Source organism: Pholis gunnellus (genome assembly GCF_910591455.1).
Source record: "Pholis gunnellus genome assembly, chromosome: 10".
Lineage (NCBI taxonomy): Eukaryota > Metazoa > Chordata > Actinopteri > Perciformes > Pholidae > Pholis > Pholis gunnellus.
Window position 1 is genome coordinate 6,257,260 of NC_136537.1, and position 27,690 is coordinate 6,284,949.

The window sequence follows — 27,690 nt, forward strand, 5'->3', positions numbered from 1 at the left end:
CAACTGGATACTTTTTTAATGCATGTTTTTCTCGTAAAACTCTTGAGACTTTCCAGCCTGCAGTGAGAACTGAAGGACTTGTTTTGGGGGTCTCTTTTGTATTTTCATTCTTTCCCTTTTCTGGAGGAATTTCCAGGTGAGTGTTTTGTGGTTTCTACAATGAGAACTTGTTAAATGCTCCCAGATGCAAAAAAAAAAAAGTAAATATAATAGAGGCTTATTGTTTGGTTTACGGTGTGTGTTGGTTTTCGGTGCGGAGCTCATGGTTTTAATACGTTGATGCTCATTTAAACACAATGATGCAATTAGACCAAACATTTGCATTGATTTAGTGTCGTTTTCAAGAGTGAGCCGAAAGCAGCTGATGTGTGTCTGATGACTGATTGTCCCACATTTAGCCTTAAAGTGTCAAATTGATTAAGTTGAGGGTCGTCCAATGGGTGTCAAAAGGTTGCAAAAGTGACAGTTTTAGAGCCGCAGTTGTCTTTGCGACGTCGTGGAATGCCGTCTCACTCTGAAATCGGATTTCATACTGACATGTCGTGCCGTGACGGATGTGGTTGGTGTCACGGGAACCCACCTGTTGATTGACTTGTGTGGAATCAGCGGGAGACAACAGTCCAGTTCTGTTCATTTTGATCAACTGTTTGTCTGCAGAAAGCTGTGAAATGGAGCTCGTCTTCAAAAGCTTTTGTACTTCTCTGACCTTTGTGTAACCTGTTTTTGCCCACCGCAAAAATAAATGTGCTCCACAAAACTCCTATATGATTAATGTTCAAAGAGCATTTAAAACGGCAAATATTTACACTCTATATGCTGTGTGCAAGACACAGAAGTCTCTGTCAAACACAGCCGGTTTCTAGGAAAAGTTTGTTTACTATGACCAGGTCCTTTGGCGAAGTGCGTTTCAATCATATTGGTACCAATGAGCGCTCCAGGCAAACTCTTTAGGTATTTATTATCTACACGCTGCTTTGTTTTTCCGACTAAAAGGGGGCCGGCTTTTTAGTAATAGTAATAAGCAACAGACAGAAAGGAAGCTCGACTTTGCCTAGACAGTGCAAAGTATTTTAGCCACCTGAGCGTCTCTCCGTGCCAATGCAGCAAGCCATACTAAAACGTTGAAAGATTTACAGCCCAAACTTGGAAAGGAGTCTTCAAAGGAATCTGCCCATTAAAAAGTTTAAGGGATTAATTAACATCCAGTCAGAGGAGTTTGTATCTCATCCAAATACTGTATATTCAGTGGAAGTGAAACACAAGAAGAAGAAAAGGACATTTGTTCCGTATTTCTACCCTTCCACGTTTTATAACGTCCATGAATAAAACAGACATCTGAAACTAAAGTGGACTGTTTTTACCTTCAGAAGTCTCTCAAGAATATAAAAACATCACGTCACTATGTAATAAACTTGAATAAATTACCATAAGCCAGACGCGGTTCCAATATCAACACCCAACACATTACGTTGAAAGAGATTTTCAAATGTGTATGGCTGTGCACAATATTAGAGACTTGCATGAAAACATGTGGTAATCATATTGTGGTCTTCTCTTGACATGTGTTATCTTGAATAAAGCAGCTGTGGCTTGGCTGGCAGTCGGCTTAATGCTTCTGACATTAAGATGTATTGGCCTCAGTCAGACATTCTTAAAGGCATACTCTAAGTATTTAGGAGGCTGGTTTGGCTTTTGATCTGTTTTGATCTGTTTTAAGTTTGAACTTTAAGTATGGACACCAAAAATCTACTAAGAGTGGTCGTTTAGATTCTTTACCGATGCTGCTACATGCTAGCTTGAACCACGCTCAATCACCCTGGACTTCCGGAAAAACAAAACACATACGAATGTATTTCCTTACTGCAACTATTATTACGATTACAGTAATGTCTCGCTCGTGTAAGTAAACTGTGTAGCTGATTCGCAATCACTTATGTGTGAGCATTAGCAATATAATACGGTAAGGTTTAGGGAGTCAAAAAAAATGTCACAGACACATGTTAAATGACATAGCTCCATGGTGTCATCAACTATTGCAACAAGTACATTAGCACCATGCTAAAGACTTTAAAGGTATTGAAGACAATCTAAATATCAAAACAATGCTAAAAAGGTGCTTCAAATCTTTTCTTACCTAAGTTAACTAGTAGTAGGAAACTAGCATGACTTACGAAATGCTGTTATTTTCAGAGTTTTTGCTAAACCAGACTAGCATAACATTGTACTCGCCACCATTGGTCTAGACATAGCAGACACGTGCACCACAAAATATTAGCCGTAGCTAGTCCTGTGCAAGCATACATCAACAGCTAGCCATTTATGTTCAGTGTTAGTAGTAACACCACAGAAACTAATGCTGAATAGTAATAGCACGCTCCATATGCTAACAATTTAGCATACACTTTGTATGCTAAATACATAGCTACTAATACTAATAGCTTACAGGACTTTCACTACAATATGATAGGTGTATAACTAAGCTATTAGTAGGCTAACTCGTTTTTATCTCCAGGTAAAGCAACTTTTTTGTTGTTTATAAACCTAGGTAAAGTTGCCTGATGATGTCAAATGCTAATGTGCAAATTAATTTAACTAGCTATGAAAAGGAACTGGCCTTTTTTTTACCTGGCTATTAGGTTAGCAAAGCATCGTATACTAACCACTTTCAATGCAGACGTAGTCGACACAAGCACCACACTGGAAACAGCTCAATGCTCAACTCAGTTAAATTCTAACGAAAACTATTTGCTATGAAAGTACGATTGCCAGCTGTTTCAATTAAAGCTTTTGGCAGTGGTTCTTGCAATGTTAAGATGATAAGGGCCAAAGGCCATTTAGCTCTATTGTACAGGGGTGGTTGCCCAAGTCTATAGGAAATCCATAGACTGTATATAAGAAGTGGACGTAGTCATCATGACGTCACCAATGGGTTTGTGGACTGTCGTTTTGAAGCATTGAGTTCGACGTAAGAAATCCAAAACATTTTACGACCAAAATATTATGCTCCCTTTTAGTTTTTTCCTCCACATAATACTGCTATTATTCAACCTGTTGTAGTCTAAAGTGTGGGATAAAGATCCACGAGGAGGTTTTCTTCTCTATGTTCTCGACCACAATTTCTGCCCAACATTCATTTATTTAATTTACCATTTATTTTCTTTGTCAGTATGACTTTGACTCCCTGCATAGTTCATTCACTGTTTCAAAATACACCACAGAAGGAATGGATGATTGTAAGACGTAGAGAAAGCCCATGTAGAAAAGAAAACAAAGAAGTGAAGGATGCCAATGAGCATATGATTTTGATAAGTGCTCTGGCTCCTTCACTGGATGTACTTTATCTCTATCAGGTGAGAGTCTGGCATTGGTACTAAGTGATTTCATTGTACAGGGACACCCTTTTCTCATCTCCCCAACTCTCCTCATCTGTTTTCTCTTGCTCTTCTGCTCTCCTCTATCATACCTTCCCTTCCCTTCCTCTTTCCCCCTTCTCTGTTTTCCCTCCTCTCCCCTTATTTCCTTTCCTGTCCTCTCTCCTGTCTCCAAAGTGCTAACACAGGAGAGCTGGCAAAGCCATTAGAGGAAAGCAGGAGCAGAGAAACCAGCTGGCTGACAGCGTTTACCTGTGGTCATCATTACCCTCGATACTGGAGACCGACTGAACGGACGCCTTTATTGCTCTGTAAAGTTAAAGGTAGAAGATGTCGCAGCAACAGGTTTTTAGTCTCACCTTAGATTATGTGTGGGTCACTGAACAGCTGTGTGCAACACCTAATAAAATGCATCCAATATCCGTTCTACATGTCACTTGAATTATAGACGTGACGACCACGTTTTTACAGACAATCCGGGACATTCATTGTGAGCCATAGGTATAGTATATCTGTATAATGTCAGATACTGGCTTTTGAACAATGTTAAGCATGAATTTTTATGATCTTGGACACAAGGTGGTAAAGTCATTCAGACCCGAGGGCACACGTTCAAGCTGCTGGAGTATCGACCCCAACCATGAGCCTCTGCTCTGTCGTTGACCCTGACCTCTGACCTCCCTGTGGCGGATGCAAGAGGAGAGGATTTCCCTCTGTGGATCAATAAAGGATTATTATCACATATATACCATCGGCTAATGTATATATTTTGAGTGTGAAAGTTAATTCTTGACCCTGTAGAGAGGCAAAACAATCTGAATTTAAAGGTGCACTAATCTTTATTTTAGAAGAAAGAAAGAAACAACCTTTTTTAGTCCCACAGTTTCTTCTGCATTTGACCCATTCCTGTATATATAGGGAGCAGTGGGCTGCCTATGACAGACTGTTAGGGGTTCAGTGTCTTGCTCAGGGACAATTCGACACATGACACGTCCCTGCCAAGAATTGAACCGTTGACCTTGCGGTCACATTTTTGTGAAAGCTGTTTTCTGCTGCTCCCCCTCAGCTTTTTAGTTTTGGTTTTACGGGTAGACAGTATTTTCTGCAAAAGCAAGCTCTACAACCCCTCTGTACACTACCGGCCGAGGTAGATGTGTTGCTCAGGAGTTGGTGGAGACCAAAAACAGAGCTAAATGAGAGCGGATATTTGACTGGAAATTGATAATATGTCAATTTTGTATTTCAAGCTCGTTTACGCTGCCACCCAATTGGCGGAATCAGGTTAATGCAGGTTAGCTTTTTTTCTAGATATTTCTATTGCGTGTCATGGCCATCTGCTAACTAAGTTAGTTAGTAAGTGGACCTTGAGTTAAGATTGTCAGATTGTCTCGGTTGATCCTATACTTTGGTCCAGACTGACATTTATCAACCATTGGATTTAGTGCAATTACATTTTGTGCATACATTCATGTCACCCTCAGGAGGAATTGTAATTATTTTGTAGAGCCCCCTGACATTTGATCCAGTGCCATTATCAGGTCAACATTTCAATTTGTCCAATACTTTGATAAATGACCAAGTATCTGTCAAACTAATGACAGCCTCAGCTTTACTGTGTCTTTAGCACTAATTAGCAGACTAAGATGTTGAACTCGGCTTCTACCTTGTTGACACCAAGTAGGTGTTGCGTTTTTAATTCTTTTCACCAGTTGTCACTTGTTACAATCTGAAGATGATACTTCTGCTGGAAACAATAGACTGCTGCCACTTGTTAGCCACCGCCTTTTTTTGAAGACACTTAAAAGCTTAAAAATTCACGAGAGGGGCATCTACTGACTTTTATTTTATAGAACAATACATTAAAATCTCGAAACATTGTGTTAACCACAGACCATATTTCAACCATCCAAAAATCCATTGACTTCAAGACGAGGGAACCGAAAGTCCAAAAATGTTAACTCATGTCGTGTTGTAGGCCGTATTAGATCTTAACTGTCACCTCTGAAATCAGCAGAGAGCCTTACGGACCTCTAGACAGTTAATGTGTTCGTCAGATCAGGAAGGAGCGTGAATATCAATAGCATATCAAGATCCAGGTCAACCTTTAGGGCATTCTCCTCCTGTCTTCCTGTCACAAATGTCACACGCACACACACACACACACACACACACACACACTCACACACACACAGCTGTTAGGTGAATTAGCCTCCCTGTGAGGAGAGAACACAGAGATAGAAGTGGAAACCAGAAACCCCCAAACTAGCCTCTAATGACTTCAAAATATGTATGTGTGTTGTTTTGTACCTGGGGGGGGGGGGCTGTAATTGGTATGTAATCCTCTCAAAGCAGCGTGTTAACATTTAAACCAACATAGTGAGCGCCAAACCACCTGGCACTGTAGCAAACCACAACTGCCAGTGTTAAGTGCTTATTTTCCACCCTACACTCTATTGTATTGTGTGCGCTAAAAGAGCTCAAATCGACACATATTTCCTTGTTTGGAACATGATTATTTTGGATAAAAGAGGATTTACACTCTGCTGAGTCCCCCCGGGGAAAGGTGTAGTGAAGACAGGCAGGATTTAATCCAGTGTCAAAATCCCTCTGACATGTTGTATCAGCCTCCAGGGCGAATAGTTTGTCAAAGCTCTCACTTTCTCTTCTCTCTCAGTCACTTGCTCTCATGTGGATTATCTTTCTCTGTTTCTTTTGTCTTTCTTTCTTTTCCTCTCTCTCTTTCTTCCTCTCTTTCTATCGCTCCTTCTTTCTCTCATTCTGTCTATCTCTGTCTTTCCCTCATCTTAACATCTGCGGGTGTACCAGCTTGGGCATGTGTAAAGTGATTAAAGTTCTGCAGAACTGTGAGTCATTATGATAATTTTCTCTTTCATTAAGTCTTGCCAAAGCTAAAGAATACATCTGAGAGTTAGTTATTGCCGTTTCAAGAACTCATCTTGTATCAAAGGTTAAAAAAAAATGAAGCTGAATGTGTATACTATATGTGTGTCTGTGCTCTAAGAGCTATGTGTATACTATTGGGGCACTTACCCGTAGTTAATATCTAAAGATATTATTCACATGAGTCATTATAAGTGAAAGGCGTCGCTCGTAGTGATAAATCCACACCTAATGATAAATCCACACCTAATTATCACACAAGTCCCTCAACGCTATGAGGATTTGTAGCCTCTGTTAGCTCCTTGTTTTGGTTTTAAAGCCTGCCGCCTGTTCTGGTTCAAAGTTAGCGAGAAGCTGGTGAACATAGTGGAGCATTTAGCAGCTGTTCAGATATTTCCCTCGAGAGATCAAACAAACCTTGCACAAGTCGCTAGTGGGTCACTTAGCAATATTCTCATAGAGCCTTCGAAGTAATAGCTACGAGAAATGAATGCACTGTAATTTGTAGATATCAGACAAAATAAAATAATTTGTAATCGTTAATCACAAAGTGTAGGGGCCGCTAAAAGTCACGCAGATCTGGTGAGAGGGGAGGTGGATGAGTCAAACAAGAACCAGTCTTTCATCTCGGACACCGCTGTTCTTGTTCTGTGTGAAACAAAAAGTCAACGTTGATTTATTTGACTAAATCGATCATTCCTTCCTGCAGGTGTCTTAATGGCGTAAGCAGTCAGACAGCCGTCCGGTCATGGCACTGTGGTGGTGCGCCAACGTGTTCTGCAGGTTGGCTGCAGCGTGGTTTCCCCTGCTCTTCTCATCACTGCTATGGCAAACGGTAAATCTGCATCGCAGAAGCTCCCAACGTCCGATGAAAACCAGTGGTTTAAATCAGAAGAGCTTGACTGAAAAACAAGTGACTTAGTTTTACTGCTGGTGAAGACAATCTGAAGATGTCGTTGCGCCGTCAGTGTTGATTCATAGGGAAACCAATCAGTTTCCAATCAAACGTTTGCTAAGGTTATGAGGCTGACGTAGGGTGAAAAACACAAACACAAGTATAGGTATGTGACTAAAGTATACATTTCCTAAAACTACACTTTTTTGGAAGGAAATCTTGAATTTATCATGATGGAATTGGGCAACGGAGGGCACACTGTTAATACACCTGGTCTATTTGATACAAGCCCCAAGTTGATTTCCTCCCCTTAGTATTGATTCCTTTCCAAACTGTCAGTGGCTATACAGGTCTGAACTCATCCGTTTGCTTCTCCCTCTCTTATCTCATCCTGTCTGAATTTCTGATTTTGCCTCTGCTGCTCACTGCTTTCTCATACCTCCTTTATCATACCTTCCCACGTTTATCTTCTCTACTTTCCCTCTTTTTTATTGTATCCCCCAACCGTCTTCATCTGATTGCTGTCTGTCCTTAACTTTACTCTCAACTCTACTGTAGATCTCCCCCGTACATGCCATTGCACCCTGCCCACGGAGCTGCAGCTGTCCAGGCGTTAAAGAGGTCCACTGTACGTTCAGACACCTCACCACCGTACCAAAAATCTTCCCTAAAGACACAGAGAGGCTCAACCTCGGGTAAGACTCGATCTCTGTGCACAAACACACGCACACGGCAGCGTTGAGACATTGTTGTGAATGGCAGCCCGTGGGGAAAGAAACCCAAACACTCTGCAGGAAGTAGTGTGGAATGTGGAGTAGGTGATTTATCAGAGGAGAGTTGGCTTTAGCTCACAAACACCGCTTGAACTTGAAGAACTTGCAAACCAATATGCTGAGGCAAGGGCTTTTCGGCTGTCCAGGATGAGATCACTTTCTTTTACGCCTTAGAGGTGCTACTCTCTTGCTTTAGATGGTGGGATCATTATCCGTATCGCTGCTTGCCATCGGTTGATATGCCAACAGTCCTTAGGAACAAAAGAAGCTAGTTTTTTAGTCTCTTCACTTCACTTCCGCACGCAGGCCATGGTGCATTTCTTTTTTTCCACATCTGCTTTAAACCCAAAAGATAAGAGCTTAGCACCAGCATGAGGTGCTGAACTGACTCCAGTGGGGACAAATCACTTCCATGTGGACGGAGCTTTCACTGCCCTCCAGCACAGCGTAGAAATAGCCCAGCAACTGTTTTGTATGCAACAAACTGCCGTGTCTAATCTCCCAAACGATCCATATTTACAAGGCAAACCACTTGTCAGGCAGGAGCCAGAGCCACACTTTTGTTCACGGGAGGCTCTCCATTTGCATATGGGGGCTCTGTTGTGGGAACAGCTATCGCTGCATTTCATGTGCATTGCATTTGTGCTTTAAGTAGCTCTCCAGCTCTGAATGTAATGCTGTGATGTGATGAGCCATTTCAGCAGGTAAAAGCTACAACGCTGTGCCAAGCTACAGTCCTCCGGAGGTAAACTGCCTCCATATGCGCTTCTGGGAACAGTCCAGCTATCAGTAAAAGTCTAGATAATCTTGGTCTTGAACTAATACAGAAAGCATGTAATATTATATATAGCCAGCATTACACTGCTGGGACTTCATTAGGAAGGGTTTGGCAAACAGCAAATGTTATATTAATATTAACTTACAGCAATAAAGAATTCTTGCTTTTGTTTTATGGATCAGATCTAACCATTGTAAAGACATATTGCAGGGTGGAAGCACCCCAAAAAACACATATGGCACACATGAACAGACACATGGAATATAATATATCATTGGACCATATAACAATCAGAAAGTCATAAAAATGGATGCTACATGGTTCCCACATGGCAGCAACAATAAGTGAGAGGCTGATGCCATGTCTCTGACTTCCTCAATTGACCAATCCCTACCAATGACCTAACAGCAACTGTCCAACCATATCTTAGGGTGCTTTCACAACTAACCTGTTTGGTTCGGTTAAAATGATCTCAGGTTCGTTTGCCTGGTTAGTATGGTTAACGTAAGCTGCAAACATTAGCATATCCAGCTAACTAGCTTACTATCTACAGTAGTGAATTAACACAGTTACTTCCAAAGCCAAGGAGCATTTGATGCTATGTATTTCCTCACTGTGTGGGAGCTAGTCCAGGATGCTGATATATATAAGTGTAGGGTAGTGTTAGCAGCTCTGTTTTTGTCTTTATTGCATTTTGAGAAGTTTACACGCCCAGCCAAGCTTGTTACCCGAGATAGCATTGCACCAAACACATTTAGATGTAATCCTAAAAGTCTTTTCTCTTGTAAACATCATAGTTTAAATAAAAACAAGAAAGCTTACATGTAACCTGCATCTTAATTATTCAAGTATGTACATTTAGCAACCAAACAGTGTTAGATTAGAATGGAATACACGTTTGAATTTAGCATAGTTCTTGTACTGCAAAGTTGAGTTTGTATCAGTTTCTTTTTCTTTACAAACAAGTGAAGATGCAGCATTGTTACGTCGGACATTATCATATTTGTAGCCATCAAGTGCACATTTGATACAAATAATTCTTGTTTTTGAACGAATCAGCTGGAAATATTAAGAGGTCAGTCAATGAGAGCATTCTGAACCAACTTATGGAGCTAACGTTAGCTTGTTAAGCTAGCTTGTTCCAGCTGCCAGTGACTGCAAACAGTAGTTAGAAATGAGTTTATCTATTTGTCTATCTTTGACTGAAATAAAGGACCTATTGTTTCAAAAATTTCCAAAAGTTTGAGTCACCGTCACCACAGTAAACAGCATTTGTGCCACCTGAGAACTGACAGCTTGACAGGCGTAGCAACCGATTTGTATCGGTCAATTGATTGTGTTCAGTTTACCACTTATGCTGCTGGTAGATTGTTTGATGTTGCACTTTTGCATACTCTATTCTGATTCTCTATTGATTCCTGATTTTTGTTCTTTGAGTGGGGTAGAAGGCAGTGTCTGTTATAATGGGAATAAAGAGAATTTCTCAAGGACACTTCGGCAGAGCAGACATTTGGAGGGAGACCAAACCTTTAGGGAGCTATCAGGATCTGACTTTCTAAACACTAGACCACCCTGCAAACTGGGGACTGCAGACCAGGGGGATTTAGTCCCTAATGCAAAACTGTTGGTATATGTTCACACCAGGCATGCTTGCATTGTTTTATTTACACTCCAGGCCTGGTTTCCTTTAGTCCGGAGCAATGCCCTTTGAGTTCAAAAGGAAATTGCTCAAATAAATGTAGGCGTCCATCCTCTTTCTAAGGATCTTCTGGGTTCAGTGAGTGGCGTGGAGGATGGTATGGACCACCTAAGCACCTGGCATAGTGACAATGGGGCCTAAGATTCAGCTCATTCTCCCAAGTACTCTGTCATGATGCAGTAATGATACATTATGGGAAACAGTACATACAAGTCTGCCATGATTTATGCTGAAATCCAATTAACTTCCTCCAGGGATCTCGAGATCTGTCGCAATGGGTTCACTGAGAATTAAGACCTGCTGAAACTTACAATGTACATACAAAAGTGCAACAACAGAAACTGGACAGAGAACTATATAGTGAAGCTACAGTTGAACACTTCCCGATATGTTTAAAACTGCTTGGCATGCTCGTCTAACGGCATCTGAATGGCATCGTCTAACGGCCCCCCCCCCCCCCCCCCCCACACACACACACACACACACCTTTCACCATGTCTTGCTGCGCGGTGCTGCGTCTATTAGTTTTTGTAACTTGTAAAAGAAATTATTCTAAAACCATGCCCACGTTGCACCACGATTGGCTAGGTGTGAGGCCGTAAGAAAGTAGGATGGTGAAAACTACAAACACTTTTTGTAAGTACAATCATGTGCACCACCGTGAATGCTTTGGAGTGTGAGCCATTACCCCATTTGTATGACTAATCGCGTAGAGACTGCAAAGATATGCAAATGACAATTGTTGCTGAAAAAGCCTAAAATACTGCAAGTAACAGTAGGGCCTTATAATTTATGCGATGTAAAAAACACGGAAGGAATCGTGTAATTTGATAATAAAAATAGAATCAGCTGTAAAACATGGAATGCTGTGGAGTTTGCAGAAATGTGGCCGCAATTTATAAGAATCAAGGCTTAACCGACTCTTATAAGCGTTTCTTTCACAGCACATAAGCTGAATAAACTATGGAGCTATGTTTTGGTTTCATTTACAGCCATACTGCTTCTCTCCTCTGCTCTCTGTGTTGGTGTTTCATTTTCTTATGAACTGTTAAATTTGCATTCATCCACCAAATTAAATTAGACACTTTTTTCTGATAAAGAAATGTGTTTACTACAGACTTCTGAAAAATCTAAACTGCAAACACATCTGTGTACTGAAGAAATGCAACACTTTTCGTTATGGTATGAGTGCAAAAGACTTTGACGGGTCTGAAGTTCAGTTCCCAATGGGAAAACCTACACTAAAAATATGTGCATCGTTGGAAAGACACTCTGGATGAAAGTGACTACTAGATGATATACTGTGAGTTGGCTGTTTTATTAATGGCAGCGGAAAAATGCAGAATCCCCCATATGTGTTCAATTGGGTAGTGATAACTGCAAACGGAATGCTGTGCGCTTTAGAGTCTAAGAGCTCACTTCAGGATAGTAGGCTCTGAAAGACAATGTGCTGTGCTGATTCCTGTTGTTGAAAGGCCCGACAAACTCAAATACTGAAATCTGTCAAATGCTGTGGGCCCCTGCCAATAGTCAACTTGCTCTGTTACGTTCCTTTATTGAAAAATGGCTTTGGCTCTGGCTTCTACTGTTCTATACTGCTCTTGGCAATCAGTTTGACTCTTTGTCAGATGTGATGTGCCGATATAATTCTGTACCAGGGCCCCACATAGACCCCTTGGGCAAAACTAATATAAAAATACTGAATTTCTAAACGTATGCTGAGCCCATGTCTAATGTGCAATTACAGTGTTGTTGGTCTGACTACCTAAACCGAGACCACGGCCAGAGTGTATCAAGACTGATACAAAACCAAGTCTTTGAGGGGACGAGACAAAGTCAAGACCATGACCAGAGTGTATCGTGTATTTTGTGTGCAATTTAGTGATATCCCTACAGTTGTGGTCTTGACTTGTCTTGAAATAAAGTCCTCTTTGTCTTAGACCAAGAGAAGACCAAGTTAAAACCTGTTTGATTCCGAGACAACATCCAGATCTACAAAACCTAGTCTTGAGACCAAGACCAATCTCGAATTCTACGACACTGGCGCATCTGTGCTTGGTGTGTATGTGTGTGTGTTTCCTCTGACAAATGATGAAATAGATGTGGTTCAAAGGTTGACTGAGGTGTCTCTGTGATCTCTCTTTCCATCCATTCTTTACAGCTATCTTTTCCCCCTTTGGTTTGAAAGGTCACATTGCCCAGACACACATGCACGCACCGATTGTTAATATTAGTTTCCTATCCCTCTGACTCCCCTCATGACCCTCAGTTACTCTTTCATCCCAGTAACTGGTCCTGTTTCTTTTCTCCCTCTAACAGTTATAACAGCCTGACGGAGGTGGCGGGTTCAGAATTCAGGTCACTACGGCAACTGGAAATGCTCATGTTGCATGGCAACGACATTAGCTCAGTCCACCCTGGGGCATTTTACAGCCTGAGATCACTACAGGTAGAGTTTGTGTGTGTGTGTGTCTTGTTATTTCAACTACAATACCAACACTTAACTTCTCTACATTTGTCTTCAAAATCAGACGGACTAGTTTGTATGTGTAAAGGTGGTGAAAATAAATTCATTCATTTATACATATAAACTGAATTCATCCCCCCCAAATGGACCAGGGAGAAAGTGAACCTGCACATATGACTGATATATTGAACTTAATTCTCAATTAATGGCTCATCATCAAGACTTAAGACCCATAATCCATTGGATTTAGTTCTGCAAGAACCTGCGGTTTCTCCTACATTCTGTTCAGGTCCAACGGTCCAACAGATCCAGGTCAAGTGAAAGTGATTTATTGCCGACATGGTTTCTTTGATAAGTTTCAAACCTTTTTGAGTTTTTGTATGTGTTACCGTCTCCGTATCTGGCTCTAAATCATAGCTGGAGCAAATTGTAGCAAAATACGTAAAAGTAATGAAGCACGTTGGGGCTGGCCAACACCACAGTGTATGTACAAACAAAGCCAGATCAAATGTCCCCCTTTTAAGCCAATGATTAGTTGCTTCTTGATTGCTTGACTAAAAATACAGTCTTGTTGGGTCCAGATGGGGCCAATCAGAACCTAACTTCGCATTCTAAACAGGCGGAAGATACATGACAATTGGATTGAGTCATCGACTTATTTGAGGTACAAATGTCCTCAAAAAGATGGAAGAACGATGGAGGAATAATAAAGGACGGGATGCTATTTTGTAATGTAGACTGATACGTTTCTTAATGAAAATGCACCCAAAGCACCTTTCAAAAAAAAGTAATCACTATCACCTTTTTAGTAACACAATATGAAACTGAAGACGACTGACAGGGTTGTTCATGCGGCCAAAGTGCTGCCTTCCCTGCAGCTCTGCACATGTATTAGCCACTTTTAGCTGATCGTTTCTTGGGGCAGCCATTTCCAACAAAACTAGCTGAGACAAGCCGGGTGTACACTACCTATCAAGCATGAAAAAGAAACAAAACAAGCAAGAAGCTGAATACATCTTAAAGCATCTATCAAGCTAAATATGACAAAAAAAAATTGTCAGGTGTTGATGGAATATGGACTTATGTTAGTCACATCCCTTCTGTCCCATCTCCAATTATCAAACCCCTAGCCTGCTAATTGTTTAATGTAGTTTTAATGTTTAATAAATGTCATTATATCTCTTTTTTTCCCCAGATCTTGAAGTTGAGTTACAACAAGCTAAAATCGGTGAACGCGGGTCTTTTTGAGGGCCTTGTTGGTTTGATCCGTCTTCATCTGGACCACAACCTCATTGACTTTATAGAGCCATACTCCTTCTCTGGCCTGAGCTCCCTAAAACTCCTGCAGCTGGAGGGGAACCTTCTCAAAGAGATCCACCCTCATACCTTCATAACGGTGTCACTACTAGGAAGCTTTTGGACCTCTGGACTCAAGTAAGAAACAGAAAGGCGGTAGATGTTTTTCTTAATTTTGGGAAATGTAAACATCTTTTCAAAACTGTTAAGGGTCATATAAATTGTACTTGTGAAATTGTACTACTTTTGGAGTATCTATTTATATTTGTTTAATGATACAATGTAAATTAAATTAATGGAGTTTGCATGTTCCCTCTAGTTAAAAGATGCAGATTCCCCAAATTGCTTACAGGTATAAAGTAATACCTGCACCTCATATGGATACTTATGGATACTACAGTATATTTCTTTCCCTCCCTATTGCACATTGCATGCAAGGATAGGCATCATCCTCCTGTCACCCTGCAGACCAGTGAGTGAATAAAATGATATGTTTTTGTTTCAGACACTTACACCTGTCGGACAATCTGTTGGAGCAGCTTCCTGCCACAGTGCTGAAGACAGCTCCCCGGCTTGAGATCCTCTCTCTACACGGTAATCCCTGGGCCTGTGACTGTCAGCTCCACTGGTTGATAGAATGGAGCTCCACACATGAAGGTAAGGACGCATGAATGATTACTCAAACCCTTTTTTTTATCACATCAGAAGCCTGCTCCTTACTTCTTCACTTCTGTGTTGCCAAAAAGTGTAATCTTAAAGCTGCTTTAATCAATTATTTTGGCCACCTGGGGGAAGGAGATCCAGCAGAAAACGTCCACATGTTATGACCTTATCAAGTTTATAAAGTCATTTGGACTTCATTTTCCTTTCAGCTCAGCTCCACCAACTCCTGAGAAAAATATGTTAGCTTGTTAGCAAAGAGTTACTTATTTAAACATCCAGCAGTTCTGGAGCAACATGCCTCTGACTACCTGGCAAATGTGAGTCCAATATTCCCTCTCTTTCAACTCTGGCTTCTTAGCTCCTAAACGCTCCACTGCGTTCACCAGCCAGTCACGAACTATGTCTGTCTGCTATTTGATGCTGAGCAGGAAATGTACCATGTGTTTTTAGAGTTTTCTCACTCAAAACAGCTGCCTGCTAAAGCTAAAAACAACTTTTATTAGAGTGGCGAGAGTGAACCAAAACAGTTGTGAACCGCACAGCTGAACAATGAGCTGAAACTCACTATACAGCTGAGGGGGGAGCTGCTGATTCAGGATATGATTCTGTGTAGGTTCATTACTACGAGCAACCCCTTTCACACTGTCACATTGTTTTCTCATGGCGTTTGATAAGAATACAGATTATAGCCACTTTAAGAAACAATATCTGTCACAATAGAAATGGGGATCAAGACACTGAGCAACTGGACTGATTGGCTCCTATCAAGGCGAAAAAAACGCCATATCAAACAACATCAACCTTTAAATGAACACAAGTTTAAATCAGAACTTGAAACTTATAACTGGTTGCAATCCATTTCTATATTAACAATATATGCACACCAAGAATAATGTAGGACACTTGTAGGACACAGCTTCCCTCAATATATTGACTGTATTTGATCCACATGCAGTTTTTTTTATCCGTCTTTCTCATTCAATATTTGTCATTACGTATGTGCTTTGCCACATTTGTCGCTGCTTTGTTACAGTTTTGTGAATACCCTTTAACCAGTCCCACATGCTAGCTGTTTGTATCAACAGAAGAGTTGACAGTATATCATTGTTTTTACGGCCCGCTTCATCTGAAAATGGGGTTCTGACTGCCAGAACTTTATTAGTGGATGCATTAACCTTCACTGAACTGAAAACTTATGAATGGATCAAATTGTAGCCACATTGTTCCAAACCCTTATAATGCCAGATTCACGTTTTATTTCTCCCCTTTTTCCCCTCTTTACTTATCTCCCATCTTAATTCATTCCTTATTTTTTCCCTTGCTGTGTCTTTATCTACAACCGCCCCTTCCTGCTCAACTGTACCCCTCCTTTGACCTTACCTTGCAATTCCTCAGATGTTTTTCCCTCGTGCCTTCTAATCCTGCCTTTTTTATCTTTCCCCCCTCTTTCTACCAGGCGTTATAAAATGCAAGAAGGAACGTGGCTCCAGTGAAACTTGCCCCCAGTGCTCCTCTCCTCAACCCCTGAATGAGACCCATTTGCTAGGACTGACTCCAGCCAAGCTTACCTGTGAGCGGCCAGCTCTTCGCTCGGCCCTCAAACAGTGGGACAATCCTGTGTGGGCTGAATCTGAATCAGAGCCTGACCTTCCGTACACCCGTGACTTTGAGAAGCCTTTAGGCCATCTGACCGTCGTTCTCTCTGACAGCCATGGAAACAGTGCTCACGTGGCGTGTGATGTGCGACGAACTAGCGACAGTTCACCCATGACTTGGACAGTAAATCCACAGTCACCTGGCGAGTTATCTGTCAATGTATCACTAGTGACTGTCCTCGAGTGTGAAATTGATCGAGAGCAGTTGCAAAATCTATGGCAATTGGTCGCATATTACTATGAAAGCCCTGCTATCTTGGAGAGAGGTCAGCTGAGAGGAAATGCAAGCACGGTAACCTATCAATATGTCCAAGCCGTAAATGAAAATTCCCCATATTTCACTGAATTAAAAGGGTACTTGGTAGCAGAACCCTCTTGGCTGCTCCAACCCAGAGTCACTTTGAGGCTCAACAGACCGCAGACAACAACCAAGAAACTGGTGATGGATTTCACCACTGTAATTACTAAGCACATCAACAGCCATGGAGGATCGGAAGATGACAATGACCCAGCCATGTCCTGGGCTCTAATTCGCAGAGGGACAGCAGGACGGGTTCAGACTGCTCTTGAAGGTTCAAAGGTTAATTTGGAGTGCAGTGTTGTCACTTCAGATCCGGAGATGAAAGTGGAGTGGATGCTTACAGATTTGTCCATTGTGGAAGACGCAACTGATAAAATTGAAATTTCTGAAAGAGGAGAACTTGTGATTTTAAATGCCACACAGTCAGACTCAGGCCTTTACCATTGTATGGTGAGGACCAAAGCCGGTGTGGACTTGATACCTCTGAGACTCACCATCAAAGAACTCTCACTCAGCCCAACAGCTTTCAATGGTCAGAAAATTGTAGTTAAAAAGGGACACTCTTTTTTTCTCCCGTGTGAGGTGACCTCAGTCCAGCCCAGTCAAACTATGTGGTACCTACCCAAAAACCAAATTCTTCTTCCAACGCAACAGACAAGACGGACAGAAGTGATGGAAAATGGAACTTTGGTGGTAAGGAGATTGACACAGGAAGATGCAGGGGAATACACCTGCCTGGCCTCAAATCTGTATGGAGTTGACATGATATCCCACCTGGTGGAAGTTACAGGAGGAGAAAAGTCCTCTGATACATCCAAAGTCCAGACTGCGAAAGAGCAGCAGATTTTGCCAGTTGGCGTTGAGGAAGGAGAGGGTTCAGGGGGAGATTACCAGGAAATTATACGTCCTTCTGCTACACAGTTCCCTAACAAGGTAGGAACTCAACAAAGGAATCATAATGGGTTTTCAAAGAGGATAAGAATTAAAGATTCAAAGAGAAAACCCAATAAATCGGTGAAAGAATTAGATCCAAATCGTTGGGCAGAGATATTGGCTAAAGCTAATGCTAAACCAAGTGTTGCTCTGCCCACAGAGCAGTCACTTCCAGAACCCAGCACTGTAACTATCCAAACAAGTACATCCAAACCCACTGCGACAACTGCTACAATAATTTCCACTAATGCTAACAACTTACACCTTACTACTACCCCTCCTGATATCAGGATACAGACAACTTTTTTCCCCATCAACACAAAAGCTGAGACTGAAGCCTACTCTACAGAGAAAAAGGGGGATGACTCTGAGACATCGGAAAGTCAGCCAGAGGTTTTCCAACTTCCGCCTCCCAGAAGTACTGAACCAACCCCCCACCGTGTTGGTGGGATAGCAGAAAAAGTCGAAGCAGTCACAGACTTTCCTGCTGTTGGAACTCATCAGCCAGTCGATCAGTCAGAAAGTAAGCACTCTGGAGAGGGGAGAAGGAACAACATCCTCATTCCTGTTCATACAAACAGAAGAAGGCCTCCTTATAGACGTAGAAAGCCCACAATGAGAAGAGTCCGTCCGCAGGGACACCCCTTTTACAATTCATCAAACAAACCCCAAACGACAGTTCCCCCAACAACAACCATCAGACCAACAACACCAACAACTACTACAACTACTACTACGACTACAACTACTACTACGACAACAACAACAACAACAACACCTGCTCCAACCACAGTGGAGAACCATGACATCTTATCTACTGAGTACCAGACAGAGGAAGATGAATACTATGACGACTATAATTACAAGGATAGTGGTAGTTTTGATGGCAAGGAAGATTTAAACAGTGAAACCCCTCATGCTACTCATGATCTTGACAGTAGGCTTACCACATTACCAGCTGAAGAAAAAGATGTAGGTAGTTCTCCACTCAATCCAAAGACAATTGTCAATTCAAAGCTCGACAGTACTCCTCATCCAACTGAAAGGCCTGTTGAAGAGAAGGAGACAGACACTGTGAAGCTTAAGGAATCTGAGAGACAGAGTGTGGAGATTAGAACGCAACCTGGAGAAAAGGGCAGAGACAATGAAGACCTTGCAGCAGAGAGGGAGAGGGAGGTAATAAGAGCAATGGAAAGGGAAGAAACACACAAAATAGACACAGAAGGCAGTGAGAAAGACACAGAAGAATCAAAACAGACGTGGGTTACAGAGAGCTACAATACACAAGATAGCATCCGGTTAACCACACAAAATAGACCAAGACCTAACACTCGACCTTCACCAGAACAAAATACACCAACCCAAGCAAGAACTTCATCTACCTCACATTCAACAAGGGGCAGAGAAAAAGAACTGACACAGAAAGAGGATAAAGACGTAAACAAGCCAAAGGTGAAGCCTGAGGTCCACAGTTTCCCAGTAATGGAGCCGGTTCACCCTTGGCTCCATCAGATCAAACAGGGAGGAGGGCAAAACACTGCATCCAGGACAACACACACAAACCAAGACAGAAATATAGCAAGGCAAGGCGAAGTGAATCCGGGCAGACATTCCCAGCCTCCCAGAGTCCCTCCGACCTCCCACTGGCCTTCACACCATCGTTACCCACTCTATCCTTCCTGGCCTGGTCAAAGGTCATTTCCTCATCCAAGGCAAGGTAAGTAATGTTGCAGTGTAATGGTTTCTTTTTTAAATACTGTTTTGAAAAAAGGAGATGACCAAATGTGATTGAGTGTAAGAGATAGTGAATAAAGAACAAAATGAATACAGCAAATATACTATAAAAAAGGTGATATTATATTGGCCTGGTGTTATGTTATGATGAGTCACTCTAATACTGGTTGGAATGCATGCAATATATATTTGATAACATTTTTGTTCTTTAGGTCCTGGGTCCCACCCTGTGCCTACGCACCGACCCTGGGCTCTCCCCCACCCCTGGGCTCAAAGCCCGGTTGTCACCAATCGACCCGAGATCACTGCAGAAACAATGAAGCCCCCAACTACACCTACTACTGGAACAACAGGAAATTCCAGAGTTACACTCTCTAATCCCCATCTGTCACATCATCATCACCAACAACAAAATCATCATATGGATGGCAGGACCCAAACCAGAGACCAACTGTTTCTATCAAGGTTGAGGAACAGATACAGACAGGTATGAAAAAAGGTTGGTTTTAGAGGTGTGCAGCCTGCAGGCAATCTTATTGTGCATCTTAATCTTCACAAAGTGCTTTGAAAACACAAAGTGAGTGAGCAACATTTAGCTTTGTTGGCAACACACTCCTTGAACGCAGACTAGCGGAGTATCAGCCAGCTCTGACCACGGTCTGACAACTAACCCGCTGTGCTCCACAGACAGGCTGGTTTTGTGGATTTCAAGATAGTCGTAGTCAAACGTGTGTAATAGGGATATTACCCGGAGAGTTTGGAAGGAGAAATATGTTTCGTAAATGTAACTTTTCTATGTAAAAACCTGTGAAGCTAACATTAGCAGAGTACTTTAGTACATCATTAACTAGAGTTAGCACTATGCTACACTAGCTGCTGAAGGTATACTGAATGTGTATACGAATGCTGTTTTTGCTTTTTAATGTTCGTTACAGTGAAGTAGGGCCTACCCGCCTTTACAGGAAAAGTGTTGTTCCTTAATTACATTGTCTTCTGCCTTGTTCACCATGTGATGTGTAGTGGTTCACGTTTACACTGTGATATGCAGACTTTAGCTTCTATCTTTATCTTTTGAACTTGTTTTCACTGCTGAATCAGTTTGACAACTTGGATACACCCTTCAAACGAATATTGTAGAGCCTTCTGTCTGAAATCGCTTAATATTTTTTACCAAAAATGAATTCATATTCATGCAGGGAGTGCATAAATGACAGTGTGGGCTCCATGGTAGCTCTGACAGCTTAACAGCGCAGCAGAGGGGGCCAGGGCTTAGCAAGGGTCTAATTGCTAATGATGGGGATGATGATGAACCAGCTCTCAGAGATGGGATTTAGTTTCAGGTAAATGGGTTAGTAGTATAATAATTGATCCTTTTTATTTTTCCAGGCGCAGCTCGAACGCATCGCTCAGTTAGGGAGGATGGTGACTCCCAAACCTCGGATTAGCTACCACAATCCATCCCCCATCACACCTAAACCCAACCCTCCATCTCTACATAGACCCTACACCCCTAAACCACCAGCACCCACTGCTTCTTACACTTACAAGCTGCAACAACTGAACCCTGCTAAACCTTCATCATCACCATTCTCTGGTTTTCACACCACCCCTGGTGTACCGTATGGAGGTCGGTGGGCTGTTGGAGGTAAGTAGACTTTTGAAAATATATAGGTAATGTATTCATAATGAAAAATGAGGAATATATTTTAATATATTTTATTCAGCAATAATGATATTATTTTTGGTCTTGAATGCATCTTTGTAGCAGGAAGAATCAGCTCTCGGAGGCCCACAGCTGCACCTCCTTTCCCAAGGGTGTTGGGAGTTGGTAGTGGTGGGCTGAAGGCCCGTATCACCACGGTGACCACAGCTAGTGTGTCAGTGCTGGCGGAGAGTGATGTGTTCCTGGACTGCAAAGCAACAGGAAATCCTGAACCCAATATTGCATGGACCAAAGTCTCCACAGGTAAGGGAGAGAGAAGTAAATAACAAAAATCTAAGCTTCTAGCTCGTTCTTCTCACTGGCCCTGGGTCAGATCTTCCTGCTGCTGTGTCTATTTAGATACTATCACTGGGGAACGCCAGAGACAGACATTTTCAAATATGGCATATACTCATTCATGAGAATCATGATTCAGAATTTAAATCTGTCTTTCATCATTGCTTCTTTATCCCTTCTGCACCGCTCTCAGGTGCCACCATCCCAGCAGACACCAAGCATGGCCCCCGTTTTGAAGTCTTCCAAAATGGAACTTTTGTCATTAAAAACATCCAGCTCCAGGATAGAGGCCAGTACCTCTGCACGGCCCAGAACCGCTTTGGATCAGATCGCATGGTCATCACCTTAGCTGTCCAGACTGAGGCACCAAAGATCCGGCCACCCAAGTCTACAGAGATAGCAGTCTACTTTGGGAAAAGTGTGACTCTTGACTGCCTTGCTTCGGGTAAACCACCTGCCCAGATTTCCTGGATTCTTCCGGACAGGACATTTGTGCGTGAAGTCGGGACTGTTCTCACGCCCCTTTCTCCGATGTCTCTGCTTCAAAATGGAACCCTGCAAATGCACTCTCTCAATTTCTCCAGCAAAGGGGACTATAAATGTATCGCAAGCAATGCAGCAGGTGCTGATACAATCACTTATCATCTCCATGTGGCCGCTCTGCCGCCTAGCATCAGTGAAGGAGCAATGGATACTGTGATCATTCAGCCAGGTATAGTACAGAACTTTAACATCCCTTAACTTCCCATTACAGAACGTTTGTCTCATGATGTGGCTGTTACTAAAAGACAATCAAATGTTTGTCATCTAAACTAAAAGAAATCACATTTAACCAGGCAGGAGTGTGTATGTTCACTGCTCTGTGAAGGGCGAACCGGTGCCTGCTCTGAAATGGACGCTCCCGGGAGGCGGCCAGGTAAAACCGTCACAGTTTCTTGGACGCAGGCTGTTTGTCTTCCCCAATGGGACGCTGTATGTCAAGAATGTTTCACCAGCTGATGCTGGGAGGTGAGATGTGCATTTCTTTTAGTCTATTCATGAATCAGTCTTTCTGGTCAAATGTCTGGTTGAATATGTGTCATAAGATATGGTTCCTGGTTTTAGTTGACCTCCTTGGCTGAATCCGAATGTGTTCTTAATCTATCCAAAAAATAATCCTCTCAATTTAGGTCTGATTTCCCTCTGCAGCTTTATGGGTTATGGTTAGCCCAATGCTTTGTTTTTTTGACCAAATGGCATTCACATAGCCTCACAAAGCTGCATTATTGGAATTAGGACCTACCAAGTGTACATGTTTAACTTCTGACTAAGAATGGCATGCAGGAATACCTAAGGACAGTAGAAGTTGTGTTCACTGCATTTAAAGTCATAAGTTGTGTACCGTTATGCAAAGCCCAGTATTCCTGTCCCAAGCAATACAAATGAATAATTCAACTCAAAGTTATCAGGACATTATTCTTCTCTGACTATTGCTCTGAGCTCACCAGGCTGCTGTCAATCCTCCCACAGGTATGAGTGTTTGACCACTAATGCTGTAGGCATGGCCAAAAGAACTGTCCAGCTGGAGGTGAGGGCAGATTCCCCCTCCTTCTCCCGCCAGCCTCCTCCTCCTCTCCCCATCCCTCCAACCCAACGCCATGGTGTGCCATCCCAACAGCACTCCGTCTCAGCTATGTATGGTTCTGCTGTGTACCTCCACTGTCCAGAGTCCACTGGATCCACAAGAGGGACTATCTGGCAGCTGCCCTCCAAGACCATCATGGAACATCGATACAGGTTACTTACTTTTGTGAATCATCACAATACTGACCATGATATAAATACGTTAAAATATTTTAGTTTCCATTAAACTTCTCTCCTCCATCTACCTGCAGTCCGGAGAGACCAATTAAAGTTTTCCGTAACGGGACTCTGAGGATACTTCAGCTAACTGAGCTGGATGGTGGAAATTATCTGTGTGTCTTTCAGCGGCCCAATGGGGAAGACATGGAGCTCTTCCAGGTATGAACAGGATAGGCTTCAGCCAGGTTCATTTTTCTGCCAACTCTTTTCCATTAGTCTTTGTTTATTATTATTTATTTTTCAATAACAATCCCTTCCTTGTTAATGAGTGTCAAAGTCAAACTAAAGATGTCTAACATGTCCAGAATCAAAGATGTGGTCCGTCCTCAATTAAGAAATGGATGTTATTTCCATGTACTATATGTGCTGGCAAAAGCTGTAACAGCGGGTCATTCAATGATCAATACTCTACTCTCGCTGTATTTTCCAAGCTTTCACTGATGTATTTGATCATATTTATTCATGTGTTTACTTCATCAGGTGGAGGTGTTAATGACCCCTCCCAGAATTGAACATGTGAGGACTGCACAGACCAGGGTCACCTTTGGAGAAAATTTCCAGGTATTTTTGGGAGCTAGCTCAAACTTTATTTAAAGTAGGATAGACATTATCTAGATTCTAGATATCTAGATTCTAATTCATCCACTCATTTTCCTCTGTTTCCTTTTTCAGGTGGACTGTGTTGCAACAGGCCTCCCTGATCCAGAAGTTACTTGGAGTCTCCCAGATGGAACTTTAATCAACAACGCCCTTCAATCGGACGATAGCGGCCTTCGCAACCGCCGCTATGTTATTTTTGGCAATGGGACTTTACTTCTCCAGCAAATGGGAAAAAGAGACGAGGGTGACTACACTTGCTTTGCCAAGAACAAACTTGGCAAGGATGAAAGAAAAGTGAGCGTCAAAGTGGGGCCGAACGCTCCAAAAATTACATTGAAATCACAATCACTGGTTACAGTGAAGTTAGGAGAATCAGCTAAGTTGAGTTGTCAGGCAACAGGTGAACCTACACCAAAAATCATGTGGATCTCACCCAGAAATGATGTGATATCTTTGTCATCAGACAAATTTCAGATCATGGATGATGGAATGTTAGTGGTGAAAAAAGTTATACTGGCCGACGAAGGGAAATACGCATGTGTGGCACGGAATTCTGCTGGTGATGATGTCAAAAACATGAAACTAGAAGCTGAACTCCAGGAACCCTTTATTAATGGCATGAAAGGAAGAAGCACCACAAAGGTTTTTGCTGTTTCTTACCAAACATCGCTCCTAAATTGCAAAGTGGAAGGGAAACCTGAACCAAGAGTCTGGTGGGTTACTCCTTATGGTCATTCGCTCCCAACACCCTACCTGGGCGGTCGCTTCCAAGTCCACCGGAACGGGAGCTTGGAGCTGAGAGGGGTAAGAAAAACAGATGAAGGGAGGTACATTTGTCTGGCCAAAAACAATCTGGGTGAAGCCTCACTTTTGGTTGAATTAGACGTGACATCAATAGCCGAGAAACCAAGTTTTGCTGTTCCCAATATTGAAATCTTACCAATAAAGCAAGATGGTGGGGAATTGATTCTGGAGTGCTCCGCACGTGGCAAGCCGAACCCAGAGTTTGCATGGGTTCTACCCAATGGGACGATGTTAACGCCTGGTGTTAGACTCCAACGCTTCACACACCATCTGGGTAACGGAACTCTAAAGATTTCTCAACCGGTTGCAAGTGATAAGGGAGTGTACCGGTGCCTTGCAAAAAATGTGGCAGGACAAGCAGAGAAACGTTATGCCCTGGAGTCGGGTAGAAAGCCAGTGATCAGAGGATCTACAGGTATGTTTTGGCATCTCAAATTAATAAAACAGAAGTCTCCTTAGTTTGATCAAGTGGAATGGTTGGTAAACGTATTTGTGTTTTCCCCTTGGTTTGGTTTCTTCAACACAGAAAGACATTTAAATGAACCAAAGTGCATCACTAAAAGTCACGTGAAAGCATTTGATCACCTCAATTGATTTGATGTGTTGGGTGGGAGCCATATACTGTATAAAATATGCAGGTAGTCTCCGTGATGTCACCCATAGGTCCACTCTTGTCACCCTTTGCCATCTTGCAAGATGCTAAGGTTTGGCCTAAGTGACCTGACAGAGGATAGCTTGCAGCTAGCGACATGGTACAGTACCCACCTGTGACTATGCCCTCAATTATTCCCCCATACAGTTATCATGAATGGGGATTTTAGCTCTAGAGACCAAAACCGTATTTTTGTACGATGCAGTAAACATGTTTATTTCTGCTGTAAAGTAGAGCATTTTACCACGGCGGTCTATGGTGACTGACTCGCTTTTAGAGCCAGCCTCAATAAGTCATTTGATGAACTGCATTATTTTAGCACATCCGGCTAAAAATTGGCTTCATTTCTGAGCAAGAAGGTCCTGAAAAAGGTCTTTCTTCCCAGATTCCAGAACCACTCCCAAATTCTTTTGTGAATGGACCGAGACCACTTCCTCTAATGAGTCTTGGTGTGGTTGTTTTGATCCGCAGATGATTTCTGTGTTCAGATCTGCCCAAACAAATCTTACCAAGGGGGAAAACAAATCAAAGTAAAAAATCAATAGGAAAGCTGGCCATATTTCTCACTTGTGATTTTTGTTGTGTAAATCATTGTTGCAGGAAATTTGCTTACTATTATAATTTTACTTTTCCAGGTGGTATGAAGATCACTTACGGCCTTAATCTCAACTTGCCCTGCACAGTGGATGGCTGGCCGCAGGCGTCAATCACATGGACCCTACCTAATGGTCTTGTTTTGGACAAACCTCAAACCATTGGCCGGGTATTTTTTTTTGCCAATGGGACCCTCCAACTCAGGCAGGTCGCCACCTTCGACAAAGGAACATACATCTGTAAAGCCTCCAACTCTTTCGGCTCGTCAACACTATCCTACCCAGTTGCAGTCATGGTTTTTCCACCACGCATCACCAATACGCTGACCTCAATTACAAGGGTCAACCGGGGATCACCAGTGAAGTTAAATTGTGTTGCGACTGGTATTCCTAAGCCGGATATTTCGTGGACGTTGCCTGGACGCACAACGCTGGTTCCACATAACCGGTTCACAGTGCAGGGAGGGATTCACATGACAGTGGAGGGCAGTCTGGTCATACAGAACCCCATGCTCATGAACTCTGGCATTTACAAATGCAACGCTAGAAACGCACTCGGCACAGACTTTAAATCTACTTACCTACAAGTGGTCTGAGTGACAGTTACAAGTATTGTTTTGGGAAAATGTCACAGCAGAATTAGGACTGGATTTTTCCATCAGGATTTGAATATTCTGCATTATAAAGATACTCTGGAGAGAGACTTAAACTGTCGGACTGGCAGCTTGGCTTGAGACACCTTGCAAAGCAGTTTCCACAGAACATTGATGTTTCAAATGTTTCAAATAACGTTCACCTTTTGTGATTTTTGACTGCATTTTTTTCTTTTTTTATAGTGCAAATGTTGCAGAAGTCTACATTTTGGACCTTGAGGTGTATTTTCACAAAAAGCCGTATTAACTCACTGCTCAAAGCTTTGCCTTTCTGGCCTTACCCTGTAGACTCCTTTCACATTCCCCATTCGATATTATAATTTGTGAAATTTTACCTCACAGTACAATTTTACTATGACAATGCTCGTTCTGCAACTAAACAACTTAAGACTCTTAATAGATCTAAATATAATGTGTACCCCTTATATGATTATTACTGTCAATGTGCTGGTAGAATTTAAATTGAGAGTTTTTTCAGCTGTACATGGTGAATATTCAATTGCTCACATCACAAAATAGAAAAACAACCGTACAATTCATCAACAAGCAGTGATGAATAGTGGAGTGTCATAATTCTTAAACATGGGTATATCATCAAATATTCTACTCATGTGCATATAAAGTGCCATATTTCATGAACCATTTTCTATGAGGATACAAATACCCCCGACCCTGTTGCTGCTCTACAGTGTGTATCAGCGAATGACGTACTGTATGTATCAATGTCCTTGATTCGTGTTCATAGTGGTGGGAAAGTAATGGCTCATAATATCTACGTCAGTTGAGCGACACCGAAACAAAACGAAGGGGAACTTACCAAAAAATATGTAAGTACATAATTTATAAAAAATAAAACATAAAGGTATTTATTGTTGTCAGTCAGCTGCGTCATTTTTACTATGTTAAAGCTGCAATGGCTTGACTCATTTAAATTGATTTGAAGCTTCCTTGAGGCTCAGCTGTTCACAACAGCATTTAAAATAGAAATGTATGGTGAAATCTACTTGTTCCAATAGAATTGCTAGACCAGTGGATTTGGCAACAGGGCCCACATATTTGAGCCATTGACAAATAGCAAGAA

At 42.1% G+C, this 27,690-nt stretch overlaps 1 protein-coding gene across 1 annotated transcript; it reads left to right on the top strand.

The window, feature by feature from the left end:
- LOC306702320 (matrix-remodeling-associated protein 5) lies at nucleotides 1-27,441 on the top strand. Its single transcript, XM_079167907.1, has 17 exons — nucleotides 1-136; nucleotides 6,982-7,107; nucleotides 7,726-7,862; nucleotides 12,737-12,866; nucleotides 14,080-14,318; nucleotides 14,686-14,837; nucleotides 16,300-19,449; nucleotides 19,679-19,953; nucleotides 20,853-21,111; nucleotides 21,232-21,432; nucleotides 21,659-22,177; nucleotides 22,302-22,473; nucleotides 22,975-23,241; nucleotides 23,340-23,466; nucleotides 23,788-23,868; nucleotides 23,980-25,126; nucleotides 25,999-27,441. Exons 2-17 carry the CDS (start codon nucleotides 7,021-7,023, stop codon nucleotides 26,550-26,552), a joined length of 7,497 nt encoding a protein of 2,498 aa, XP_079024033.1. The 5' UTR covers nucleotides 1-136; nucleotides 6,982-7,020; the 3' UTR covers nucleotides 26,553-27,441.
- Nucleotides 27,442-27,690: the final 249 nt, after the last annotated feature.